This window comes from Larimichthys crocea, chromosome XVI, assembly GCF_000972845.2.
Source record: "Larimichthys crocea isolate SSNF chromosome XVI, L_crocea_2.0, whole genome shotgun sequence".
Lineage (NCBI taxonomy): Eukaryota > Metazoa > Chordata > Actinopteri > Sciaenidae > Larimichthys > Larimichthys crocea.
This window is the reverse complement of record NC_040026.1, coordinates 14,996,873-15,009,275: the sequence shown is the minus strand read 5'-3', so window position 1 is coordinate 15,009,275 and position 12,403 is coordinate 14,996,873. Positions and strand designations below refer to the sequence as shown.

General features: G+C 39.5%; 1 protein-coding gene and 1 non-coding gene across 4 annotated transcripts in view; both read left to right on the top strand.

The window, feature by feature from the left end:
• The window catches only part of mta3 (metastasis associated 1 family, member 3), a 29,540-nt gene extending 24,440 nt beyond the window's left edge, over positions 1–5,100 (top strand). For 2 of the 3 annotated variants that reach the window (XM_027289385.1, XM_027289384.1), the window contains one exon: positions 3,576–5,100. In XM_027289385.1, the coding sequence (XP_027145186.1) occupies positions 3,576–3,747 (172 nt within the window). In that variant the 3' untranslated portion in view covers positions 3,748–5,100. The remainder of the gene's footprint in view (positions 1–3,575) is intronic. The other variant, XM_027289386.1, reaches the window with a different exon arrangement.
• A 2,481-nt stretch (positions 5,101–7,581) lies between these two features.
• trnai-uau (transfer RNA isoleucine (anticodon UAU)) lies at positions 7,582–7,675 on the top strand. The gene is made up of 2 exons: positions 7,582–7,619; positions 7,640–7,675. It is a non-coding gene; the product is annotated as a tRNA-Ile (tRNA).
• The last annotated feature ends 4,728 nt before the right edge of the window (positions 7,676–12,403 follow it).

The window sequence follows — 12,403 nt, the reverse complement described above, 5'->3', positions numbered from 1 at the left end:
AATCGGATGCATGGGAACATAATGTACACAGACTGATCATGAGTGCTCTGACGCTCATTTTATCAACAGCAGGGATCTGCAGAGAACTGATGTGTTTTTCCGGTTCACAATACAAGAAAAACATCCTCGGTGCTGCTGAGAGATCGGTGAAAATGAGACGTGCACGTCAAGAGGACTTTGTTGGGAATAATACAGTTGTTTTTTTCTTTGAAAGCCCTAAAGGGAACAATGAGCAATCACCCCAAACATTGTGGTTATGCATCTCACATTTATCTTCAAATGAATGCCATTAATGCCGTGCCATGTGCCCCATACTCCTGGCTTTAGTGCTGTTGGTTGCTGTGGGCTGATAAATCTTCCTGTTCCAGCGGAAAAAAAACCCCACTACGTTCTCAAACCAAGCTCCTTTATAAGCCTGAAAATCCTGCAGAGATGTAACCCTCTCTTACCTCATAACATACAGATACATTTTAGTAATTCCGTCCCAGATGCTCAATAAATTTTGCCCTTTAGTGAATCCTCCTGAAATGAAAAGAAGTTGTTTCTAATTACTTTCAGCGGCCTAGAATCTCAGCCTCAACCTCAAACTGAACTTTTCTGTTCACAATAAATTACTCTCTTTATTAGTTTCTTTGTCGTATCTCTTGAATAGGTCAGCTACAGCTGGTGAGGATTTATACTCTGCACCTCATGTAAAACATTTTCTGACTCATACATAGTTGAATAAATAGGAAAATTACATTTTAAAAGCAAATTATCATTATCAACTACTCGCAAACTGTATACATAAAGCAGCTGCCTCATGAAGCCTGCAGCCCAAAGTCAGTTTCATTTTCAATATTTCAATACATCGTCTGTTATCGTCTGTTAAGACTCTGTGATAACATGCCACAAGCTAACAGAGCTAATGGAGATGTCCAGAAAGAGTTGTTTCATCATCTACTTCTCTGTGATTACCAAGCAGCAATCTCCGTGTCATGGCAAAAGTGCCAAAAACTGCAGTTCCTGGAACGACCACTTGAGGCTGGCTACAAAAAAACAAGTCAATCGCCATAAGCCCCCATGTAAAAATGTCCAACTTCACACATGTTTACAGCCTGGTACAAATAGCCTGGTCTCTATAGCTAATTTACCCGTTCTTGACAACTGTACTCAGTCTTTTATATAATTAACCTGTTGAAATATATTCAATATTATATATATATAATATATATATAATATATAATAATCTATATATACCGATATAGATTATTATATTAAGGCTTAAAGTTATGCATAATTAACAGCATGGCCGCTTTGGTTAACAGGTAGGTGACACTACAGATAGGCCATCTTTTTTGAGCAACCAGGCATCATTCAGTCCACTTCAGGTCCACAATGGTCTTTACCAATTAATTTGTAGATTAGCTTGGAGGCAGAACAGCCAGGACTACCTACATGGCATCGGCCAGCGCCACAGATTTTGAGCTGCAAAACGGCTCATGCATGCGCTGTCCAGTCTTTATACTGTCCGTGTTTGTCACTCTTTTTACTGCAGGCTGTTGCTGTGACAAACAAATAAGCTAGAAGTACCGGAAGCATGAAACCTGTGATCCATCTATGTATGAATAATGTATTCAGACACGCATTAACTGCAGGCTTATCTGCTGTAACTTGCTGAAACATAAGATGCAGTCTTACTGACTGCTGCAGCGTTGTTTAAATATCAGGACCTCAAACAGATATGTCTGATGCAGAATGAAACTGTTTTTAATGGTCTAGCTTCACTTGTGTGTCTCCAGAGAGACTTCTGGGTTAAATTAAACAATCAAATCAATCTGTTGTGACTATCCAAAAAGAAACTTAATTAGTCACATAATGGTGGCCTGAGGGTTGCTCTTAACACGATTCCAGGCAAAACAAAATACTGTGCAAAGGTTGTTCTCTTTTGGGTGAGGTTCCCATTTATTGCAGCAAAGAAAAATTAAAAAAAACAGAACGTTAGCATGAAGATTGACTGGAGCTTGACATAAACTGGCTTTCATCTGGATGTCGGTAAGAACTGTCGTGCTCCCCACCACCATTCAACTCACACTGATTTCCACCTTATTTCATACACCTGGTGCTGGGAGGTTACTGGGTGGTTACCAATTAAACAGAAACAGAACTATACTACACCCTTGTGTTCAAAATAAGGTACTTTGCACAAAACAAATGAAGAATGGCTCCTTCACAGTCAAATCACAAACAAGCTGTTACACACTTATTTACATTTCTTTGCTTTTTTTTTTTAATAAGAGTTAAATGAGAAGTCCACCCTCATTCTTGTATGCTAAATATAAAGCTACCCCCTGCAGCTGACGTAGCTTAGGAAGACTGGAAACAACTTCCCGCAGTTTCTGCTGGTTACCTAGCAACTGCTCAAAGCCTAGAAGTAGTCTACATACCCCCTGTAAGACTTGCACTTTGGTTTTTGAACAAGATATAACATGCTGTTGTGTTAAATAGACAACTGTTTTGCTGCAACAACTATATATAATGATAATATCCATAGACAGTTAAAACTATTTTTAAAAAATGAGTAATTATTATTATATTATAAAAATATGGATGTATCTTGGTAGTCCTGCCTCTGCTGCCACCCAGCTAATCTAAAATCCAGTAAAGACAAGGATCATTGGCGGACCTGAGGCGGGCTGAATGATGCCTGGGTGCTCAAACAAGCAAACTGTATCGGCATCCACTGTGGCCACGCTGTTAATTATTCATAACTTTAAGCCTTAATATAATTTGAACAGGTGAGTTATTTAGATATTCAGACTCAGTACAGTTGTGATGAATAGGAAAATTAGCTATAGAGACCAAAACTGTTTTTTGTACCAGGCTGTACACATGTTTATTTCTGCTGTGAAGTTGGACATTTTAACATGGGGACTTATGGAGATTGTACTGTAGCCAGCCTCAAGTGGACATTCGAGTAACTGCACTTGTGCATTTGCTTCACTTCACAGCCACACAGTTTGTCACTTGATAATATCTAGATGTTTTACTAACAGCTTGTTCTGCTGCCCTCAAGTGACCAAAATAATGAATTAATGCTGCTTTAAAAGGAACACATCTGAACATTTCAGGAAGAATTAAGATATTATGATTAATTAATTAAGATTAATTAAAGAGATGCAAACCAAGTCCATGTGGGAATGTATCAAATAATTAAGTATAGTAATAGATTTACTGAGAAGCGTCACAAATAAAATCTTGTGTGCACTAACATCTGAATTATTAATTCTGAATGCAAATCTTTTTATTAAGGTTTTTTCAACAATGTGTCATAATCTTGTCATTGAATTACTGATTAAATTTCCATTTTCTCACCTGACTACTTCAAGGGCTCGTCCATGTTGTCTTCAAACTTTCAGATTCAGAGTTCATTCCTGACCTTGGAAACAGATGGGATTATTTTGTCTACTAACTACTCTTTCCGGGGTCAAGACTGAACTTTCGATCTGGATTATCTTGGACTCTTTCCTGATATCACCTTTGCATCAGTGTATCTTCTTCTGCACTTATGTCCTGTCTTGTCTGCCCCTTTGCAGGAGGGCCAGACGGCTGCTGTCGCGCTCCCAGCTGAGGCACGCTTGCCGGCAGCCGTGCGAGCAGATCACCCTTCGCAGGGTCTCGCAGGGCCCTCCGCAGGGGCTCGTCCTCGCCCCTCCACACCCTCACCCCAGCCTGAGAATGCGAGGCCCAATCGTCATCCACGACTGATCGGACCCTCTTGAACCTCCCACATCCTTTTACTAACAAATTCTCACCTCATATTCTCTCATTAAACCCTCCTTTGCTTTTAGTCCTTAAAATACCGTGACAGCAATTCAACAAACTACAGAAGGATTCGATGCAATAGAAACAAACACCTGACCTGACTGCAAGTGCTGCGTCTCTTTTAATCCCCTGGGAATTTGTTTGTATGTGTACATAGTGTATTTGAATGCATGTGAGTGTGTGGCAGAGAGCGTGAGTGTGTGTGATCATGCCTACAACACATGAGAGAATGACGGGACGTCGACGTGTTCTTGGTTTTTATGGACGGACATAATGATGTGACTTTTGTGTTGATGGTGAATTGTTGTGAAGTTTTATCAGTTTGTATCAGTTTTTTTGGGAAGGGGGCGCTTTGGGGTGGTGGCATGGGGCTGGATGGGAAGGGTGGGAAGGGTTGGGTGGGGTGGGATTGCTTTCATGGGGACTGAGGTTCTTGTAACATTGGAGAAGAGGCAAATGTCCCAACACTTAAAAAGAAAATGCACTATATGAAGAAAGAACCAGCGGCCTTTTTTTAAAGAAACAGGCTGGGATATATCGTGTTTTACCTGCAGTTTTTCACTCTGTTCTTGTAATTTCAATCAATGAGCCGGAGCAGGTGTTGAAAAATGATAACCTGGAGGCATTAATTATACAAACCGTCTATAACTCCCTGAAAATCTGTCACCTATACATGAGGAATCTGCAGGAAAATATTAACAAGGCAAAGAAATAGAGCCAGCTTACATCATACAGCATAAGCCTCCCTCATGAACAAGTGTATAATATATTGTATATCTCATTACAGCACTGTAAATCTACTCATCCTATTTCTATGGCCGACTACCTACCTAGCCCTAACATGGGTATTAAAGCACTTCCTTTGCAGCAGAAAAAGGGCATGAATCTGTCATATTTTCCTCAAGGCTGTGATGCACCTGCAACATTTTGAGGCAACTTTGCCAGCAACATGTATTTTTCTTCATCGCATTTAATCATTAAAGACAAACAGTCAAGTTTTTCCTGTTTTCAGACCCCTCTCTCTATCTCTCTCTCTCTATATATATATCTATCTCCCTGCTGCAGAGGGTGTTGCCTCAAATAGTTGTCAGGTTAAACCCATCCAGCATTCAGGTGTGTTTAATTATTTTAAAAACTGGCATCGCCGCCGCATGTCTTTGAGGTTCGAGAGCCTCTGATGACCGATTGGGTCACATGATTTCTTCTCTTTCATTCAGAATGTTTATGTTAGTGTTTCCTGTATGTCATGTGTTGAATTATGAATATGCTGAGAATAAAAAAAAAACAACAACAACACAATGCCGGATTATATTGTCCAGTGTCAGTGAGTCATTTTGTGGCGTTATATTCTGACAGCCTGCCCTGTCTCCCAGCCACCTACTCTGTCTTTCTGTCTTCTCTTGAGAGGAGAGGGAAGTGTAATAGATGATAAACACTGCAGCCTGTGCGAGTATGTTGTGAAATACCCTTGCAAAATATGGCAATTTGACGCAGTGATGAGGAATGAGGAGTGGTCGAAGAATATAAATCATGTTCTTGGAAGCTTGCAGCCTCAAGCCCTCAAGGTACTTCAGTATGTATGTGTATATTTGTGTGTTGACACATTTCCTTTTATTATGCACAGAAAGCCTTTGCTCTCGTCACTTCACACAGCTTTACAGTCAACTGCTGGATGTTTTTTGTTGTCCGCCATACTCAAGGTTCAAGGTATCTTTATTGTCCCCAACAGTCATTTTGTGCAAAAGCATAAATAAACATGACATAAATAACACAAATTATACAAACCAGTAAATGAACAATACATAAATCACATTGAGTTGTGTGTGAAGAAGGCTTTTGGGTATTATCTTCAGGGTATTAATCTCAGACTGTGAAGATCATTCAGAGTGTTGTGGACAATTTTTTCATACACCTTAACTTCATTCTGCAGTCTTGTTTTTAAAAGTGAGATACCCGTACCAGCTCACAAAGGCTACGATAAGAACAGGTTAAATAAGACAACAATAAAACATTCTCATAAAAGTCTTGTCAATGTTAAAATTGCGTAGCTACCTTTAAAAAACGTGATGATAAGATTTTTTGCATACCACTTTTGGCTCAAAGGTCAGCTTATCATCAATGATTGTGCCAGAGTATTAATATTGCTTCACAATCTCACCCATCTATGACGATGGAAGAGAGGGCAGAGGGATTATGATTTTTAGTTAGTTTATAGCTTATATTTGCCATTAGCTTTTTATTCAGTATGTTTTCACCTTTGTTTTGATTTATCAAAAGACATTGAATTTAAAAATGGCAGACATTTTAATTCTTATTGTTTACGTTTTTTCATTGGATTTCTTAATACGCATTTAAAGCAACATAACTATTCTTTCAAATGAAGAATAAAAAAACGTTTACTACTAAAATATTTACTGCAACAGGGGTCTTAAACCAGGGGTCCGTGACCCCTAGGGGGTCTGCACAGGTACTGGAGGGGGTCCGCCAATTTCTGTCATAATAACTGAGTTTTCACCAAAAGGATGGTGACGGTGAGGATACAGATAATTGAGAAACTACAAACAGTGGACATGTCCAAAGACGCACAGCTTTTGGCATTTAATAACCAATAATGATTTTGCAATCATAAACACATACGGGCTAATAACCCAGTATATAAATAGGTTATTAAGGTGAAATAAAAGTTGAATAAAGTGAATATAAAAGTTATTGTTATAAAAATTAGGATTATACTGGGGTTCGGATGTTTTATTTTATATGGTGTGTGTGTATCCTGTCTTTTGCATGTCTTGTGACAGCCTCTGATTTACTGAGGCTGGCAGGAAGAGATAATTATAAATCAGTAGTACAAGGTTAGGAAAGACAGGCCAGGGGAGTACCATTCAGATATAAAACATAATGTTTATTACTGAGCAGAAAACCAAAAAGGAATGTTATGATATTATCTGTATCAGTGGGGAGGTGTCCAAGACAGCCCATTTTTAAAAAAATGTACTGTATATGTTTGAGCTCCTCAGGGAGCCTTTTCTCTGTAAGACCTTTTGTGTGTTGCACTGGTAAACACTCCTTCTTGTACAAGAATAATAAATTCAACTTAAACTTCGATACTTTGAATCCAGTCTTCCTTATTCAAGGGTTTTTCTTTAACTGTAACAGTTATTATAGGCCAGACTTAGAATGTGACACATTTAAAAAAAAACGAGTTACATGTGGGGGTCCCTGTTCTGTCACCACTGTTTTGGTGAAAACTGTCAGTTATTATGACAAAAATTGGCAGACCCCCTCCAGTACCTCTGCAGACCCCCTAGGGGTCACGGACCCCTGGTTTAAGACCCCTGTTGTAGTAAATATTTTAGTAGTAAACATGTTTTTATTCTTCATTTGAAAGAATAGATATGTTGCTTTAAATGCGTATTAAGAAATCCAATGAAAAAACGAAAACAATAAGGATTAAAATGTCTGTCCCGTCCGGTTGAAGACCAACAAAATCGAAATCGTTTCAAAACAAAAGAAAACAAAACAAAACAAAACAAAAGAAAAGCAGGAATGTTGTAAAGTCGGAGCTTTGTGAGAGGTTCTTGAACGCAGCACGTAAATCCGCTCTGTCTAAGCTGTTGGACTCGGTGACCACCGACGTCCCGAAAAGTGCAATGCAGCCATTGTTTGCAGCAATAAACCGATTTTAAACAACAACAGAGTCAAAACAAAACATGTTTATCCGCCACATGCGGACTTGTTTTTGTTCTTAAACCGACTTCTCGTCCCCTTCCCGCCGAAGCTCCAGTGGCGCAATCGGTTAGCGCGCGGTACTTATATGACAGTATTCAGCAGAGCAATGCCGAGGTTGTGAGTTCGAGCCTCACCTGGAGCAGAGTTTTTAGACTAACCCTCACCTGGTGACGACACGACAACGGGCAAAACAAAAAACAACAAGAGAGAGAGGGGGGAAACTTCCTGTACTGCGCAATGACGTCACACAGTCACTCCATAACTGTGGTGGTATATTCAGCTACACCTCCAAATATACATCAACCTCCCTCCTGTCCACAGGTGTGTTTGGTCCATCTAAGGGAAGTAAAGTATGTGAATTATCAAACAGTCTGAACCTTATACAAAACTAAACTAATGATAATGTTCCGTATGGAAGGCCCAAGCAGTTATACATTCATGTGAGTTCATTTAATTTGTTTTCTCGAGTTATTTAAGTCATGAAGTCCAGATAACAAATGTTAAGATAGTTTTCTCGACATCTTAAAGCTAACCTGACTTTGTTTTCCCCAAGATAACGACATAATTCATTCGATCTCTCAAAATCATGAATCAAATATGACAGGCCTGAGATTTTCATGTCATACTGACCTGATGGTTGATTTACTCGTGCTCCTCTGACATTGCTACACCGAATGACGTTTCATATATTAGACATCATTTTGAATTTTGAGAAAACAAAGTTTTGTCATCTCAAGATACATTAAAAAAAAAAAGAAAAACGAAAAAAAAGATCCTGTATCTCTGGATAACATTTGTTATTTGAAGATAATGACATAAATAACTCAAGATCTCAGTAAAAGACACATGAAATTATCAATAAAGTTGATGATACGACAGAACGGAAGAAATAACATGTAGGAATGAATGCACGACCACTTAGGGCTTCCGTACTTCCAGTCTCTGTAATGAATAATGTAGTTTGGTCATACTGAATTACTGCCCAGTCATCTGGTCAGGTGCTGCACACCTAAAACTGGTACAGGTACATAAACAAACTGTATGATGAGACAAGTTCTTTATGGAGCTTGTTGCACCTGGGTCTACTTCTGATCTGTTTTACACTAATGGGGATCCAACTAAAGAATAAACTTGATGTGAATTTACTGAAGGACATCTTTTCTTTTATTGCACATGTTTAAAATAGTTTAATGTTTTTATTTTATGCCGTAAACCAGCAAAAGAAGGTAAAGTGTACCCAGACAGACATAACTTACTTATATAACAATGAAGTAATTCATAGGGCCTCACATGAGACATAAAAATGCAGTGAAAGAAACACAACACAATATAAAGAGACACACAGGGGAGATTTTGCTTTCTTTTTGTATACAAGGATCCCATTCATGCCATTGTTCTCGAATCTTAATGAAAACAAACACAACAAAGCACATGTTTTACTTCATATAAACTGTCTAATGGAGCCAGAGCTGAGTCATTAAGCAGCGCCCCCTGTCGGTTTACAGTTGAAATTACGACTCTGTTGTGGAAGCCGCTTTTCACCACGAGAGGGCAGTGCAACTGCATCATAGCCACAGATGAGCGACGCAGAGTCTTATTTATATTTATAAATTCATTTAGTGACATTTTCAATCCAGCTCTAGCACACACAGCTTCTTTGAACTGCAGTGCACACTGCTTAATAACATGCATTCAGAGAAAAACTGGTTCTTTATGTGCAGAACCTACTGAGCTATTGAGATATATAGTAATTGTAAAGTTTTATATTCTACAACTACTTCTTTAGAGAGAGCACTCAGTAATGTGAAAACAATTTTATAATGTGACAAATAACTTAATTTAAATTAATTTCCCAAATGTTGCATTTAAAATGAAAGGACAGGTGTGTAGGATTTAGTGGCATCTAGCGGTGTAGTTGCTGATTGCAACCGCCTCGCCTCACCCTCTCCCTCCTACACCCCTATAAAGGTTGAGTTAAAACCTAAAGTGGTTTCCTCATTATGATGCCATAGCAGAATGGCAGTCAGTTCTGCAAGGAACTTTTTACCTATTAGTTTACTTCAAAGAACCATTTATTATCTAGTTCTTTCCAGAGTTTAGTGTACAGTAAATAGTATTTGTAATTAGTAATAGTATTTACAATTAGAAATGGCGTCACAACAATAATTTCTACACACAGCTTCAAGTTAGTTGAGGGCATATAGCAGCCATTAGTTAAAGCTATGGGTACTTTAGGTTCACAAAAACGGTGTTCAGTCTGATTAAATCATCTGATTAGTTCACAAATAATCAAAATCAGGTCAAACTGCTGCAAAGGGTCAACTTAAAAAACAGTACCAGTGTTTCAAAGAACATTTTAAAAGGGGGAAAAAAGGTTTTCAAACATTAAAAAGGTCTCCAAGGCACCAAATGTGCGGCAAATGTGACAAAAAGAGAAATTACAGTGGCCACACGATGCATGAGTAAGTGAAAGATCCTAGAGCCAGTGTTTCATTTCTTCACGGGCTAACAGGGACCATAGTTTAACTCAAATAATTACACAGTGCACCTTGAATGAACTTGAGGACAAATACTATTTTACAATAAACTCAATAATAATCCTTGAAGGGTCCCCTTTACCCTTTGGCATCACCATGAACTCAAACCTTTTTTTTTTTGAAGGGTGTGTGTCACTGAAGACCCCGACTATCAAACATCAATCTTACTTTAGACATGATTTATGTTCACGACATGTTGTATGTGCTTTGTGTGAATGTTTGTGTCACCCTAAGCCCTTTAAAGCTGGGAATGAACAAGCAGAAGATTGCTGTAATGATGTGACCCAGATGTCCCGGGTGCAGATCCTCTCGGCTGAAAATGAGAGTGCAGATCAGACCTGTCATCACCCTCCCTCTCTCCTCCTCCTCCTCCTCCTTCTTCTTCTCTCTATCCGGCCTGGGACACAATCACAGAGTATTTATCAGCAGGGGAAGATGCGCGCATGTACTGTACGCATGTGAGTGTGTATCATTTAAGGGAATGCGTGTGTATGTGTGTGTTGTCGGCATCTGTGTGTGTGTGTGTAAGCTCATCCAGATCAATGTAAACACAAGGGATCAGATTTTGGAGAGTGTGCCACTTGTTCTCTGTGCTCCGGATTAGACGTAACAGTTTTTTAATTTACTCTCCTCTAAGACTCTAAAGCCTATCATCACCCCACCAGAGACCCCCCCCCAACCTAAAACTCATCCTTCTCCATCGCCCATCTCCCTCATCTCCTCACCCGTCCCGTGAGGTAACCAGGTGGCTGAGCAATCACACACACACACACACACACACACACACACACTACCCTGACAGTAGGCTCAGCGGGCCACTTTACTCAATGTGAAGCTCTGCAGTTGGAGTAAAATGTATGTGTGTGTGTGTGTGTGTGTGTATGTGTGTGTGTGTGTGTGTGTGTGTGTGTGTGTGTGTGTGTGTGTGTGTGTGTGTGCGTTTGTGTGTGAGGGATTGACAGAGAAAGGGGACAAAAGACAGAGAGTTTAATATTTGGGATAAGCTGTGATTGAACATCCTGATCAGAGCAGAATGATCAAATTCTGCCAGTGATAATCCCCCATCTTGGAAAATTAAATCCCACTCTGCTCACTCACTCTCTATCTGTAACACACACACACACATACACACAGGGTCTTAATCTGACCTGTGTCTCATAACCCTGGTTGCTTCCTCAGATGACTGCTCTGATATCTGATAAGTTTTTCATTAATAAGACACAAGTTTAATCCCGAGGGAGAAACACAAAATGACAACAGATAAGCCCTGCTTTCCCCTCACACACACACACACACACACACACACACACACACACACACACACACACATCATCATCATCATCTTTCTGATCCACTGATACACTATCTAACTAAACATCTTTATACACACACTTGTACTCATGTTCATGCTTTAATCCCCCCACCCCAGTTTTATCCACTTCAGCCGACATTTTATTTCTTTCCATGTTGTTATTCAAATGACTAAAATATCACTTTTACTTATACTCTAGTAGTTTTAAGACTATTTTGGGGGCTTTTGAGCTTTTATTTGATAAATGCAGCCAAAGAGTGACAAGAAAGTAGGGGAGAGAATCGAACCTATGATGCTGCACCCTTGAACCAGGTGAGCTACCAGAGCCCAAAAATATTATTATATTATTTTTAACAATATCCTCAATGTTTCAAAACTTAGGAAATCTCACTGTTAATGTAAATAGTAATACATTGTATTTATATTGCCCCTTACTAATATAACAACCATTCAAACATCAAGCGGCAACCTCCGTGGCTGTGAAGTGAAGCAATGCACAAGTGCCAAAGACTGCAGCTCCTCAAACATCCACTTGAGGCTGGCTACAGAAGTGAGTCAATCTGAATAAGCCTCTAGCTCCTCTTCTTCCCAGTGGTTCAATCTCTCATTTTTGTTCTTAGCTTCCTCCATTAACATCCCCTTTAGTCTCTTTGCCTCTGCCATTATCATCTGTTAGGGGACCAAGCCTGGTTACATTGCCTGCTCTCCTGGCTGCAGTTCTGGCATCAGCAGTCTCCACTCACTCACCCCTCACCTCAGGCTTGAAAACCTCCTTCTGCTGATGGTCCAAAGCTCCCCCAGTGCTTTGAGCTTCCAGTCAGGGCAGTATGGACTGAACTAAATAGTTTAGCTGTGCTGTAGGTACAAAAAGTTACATATTGTTGCTTTAACTCATCGTTAGGGAACAATATCTATCTAGTTACTCATGTTTTGCACTGATGACTAAACAGTGAGAGGTCTATTCCCTTCCAAGCTACAAAAGTGCTCCAGTTGTGAGTCATGTAATGTTGTCTCTGGAGAA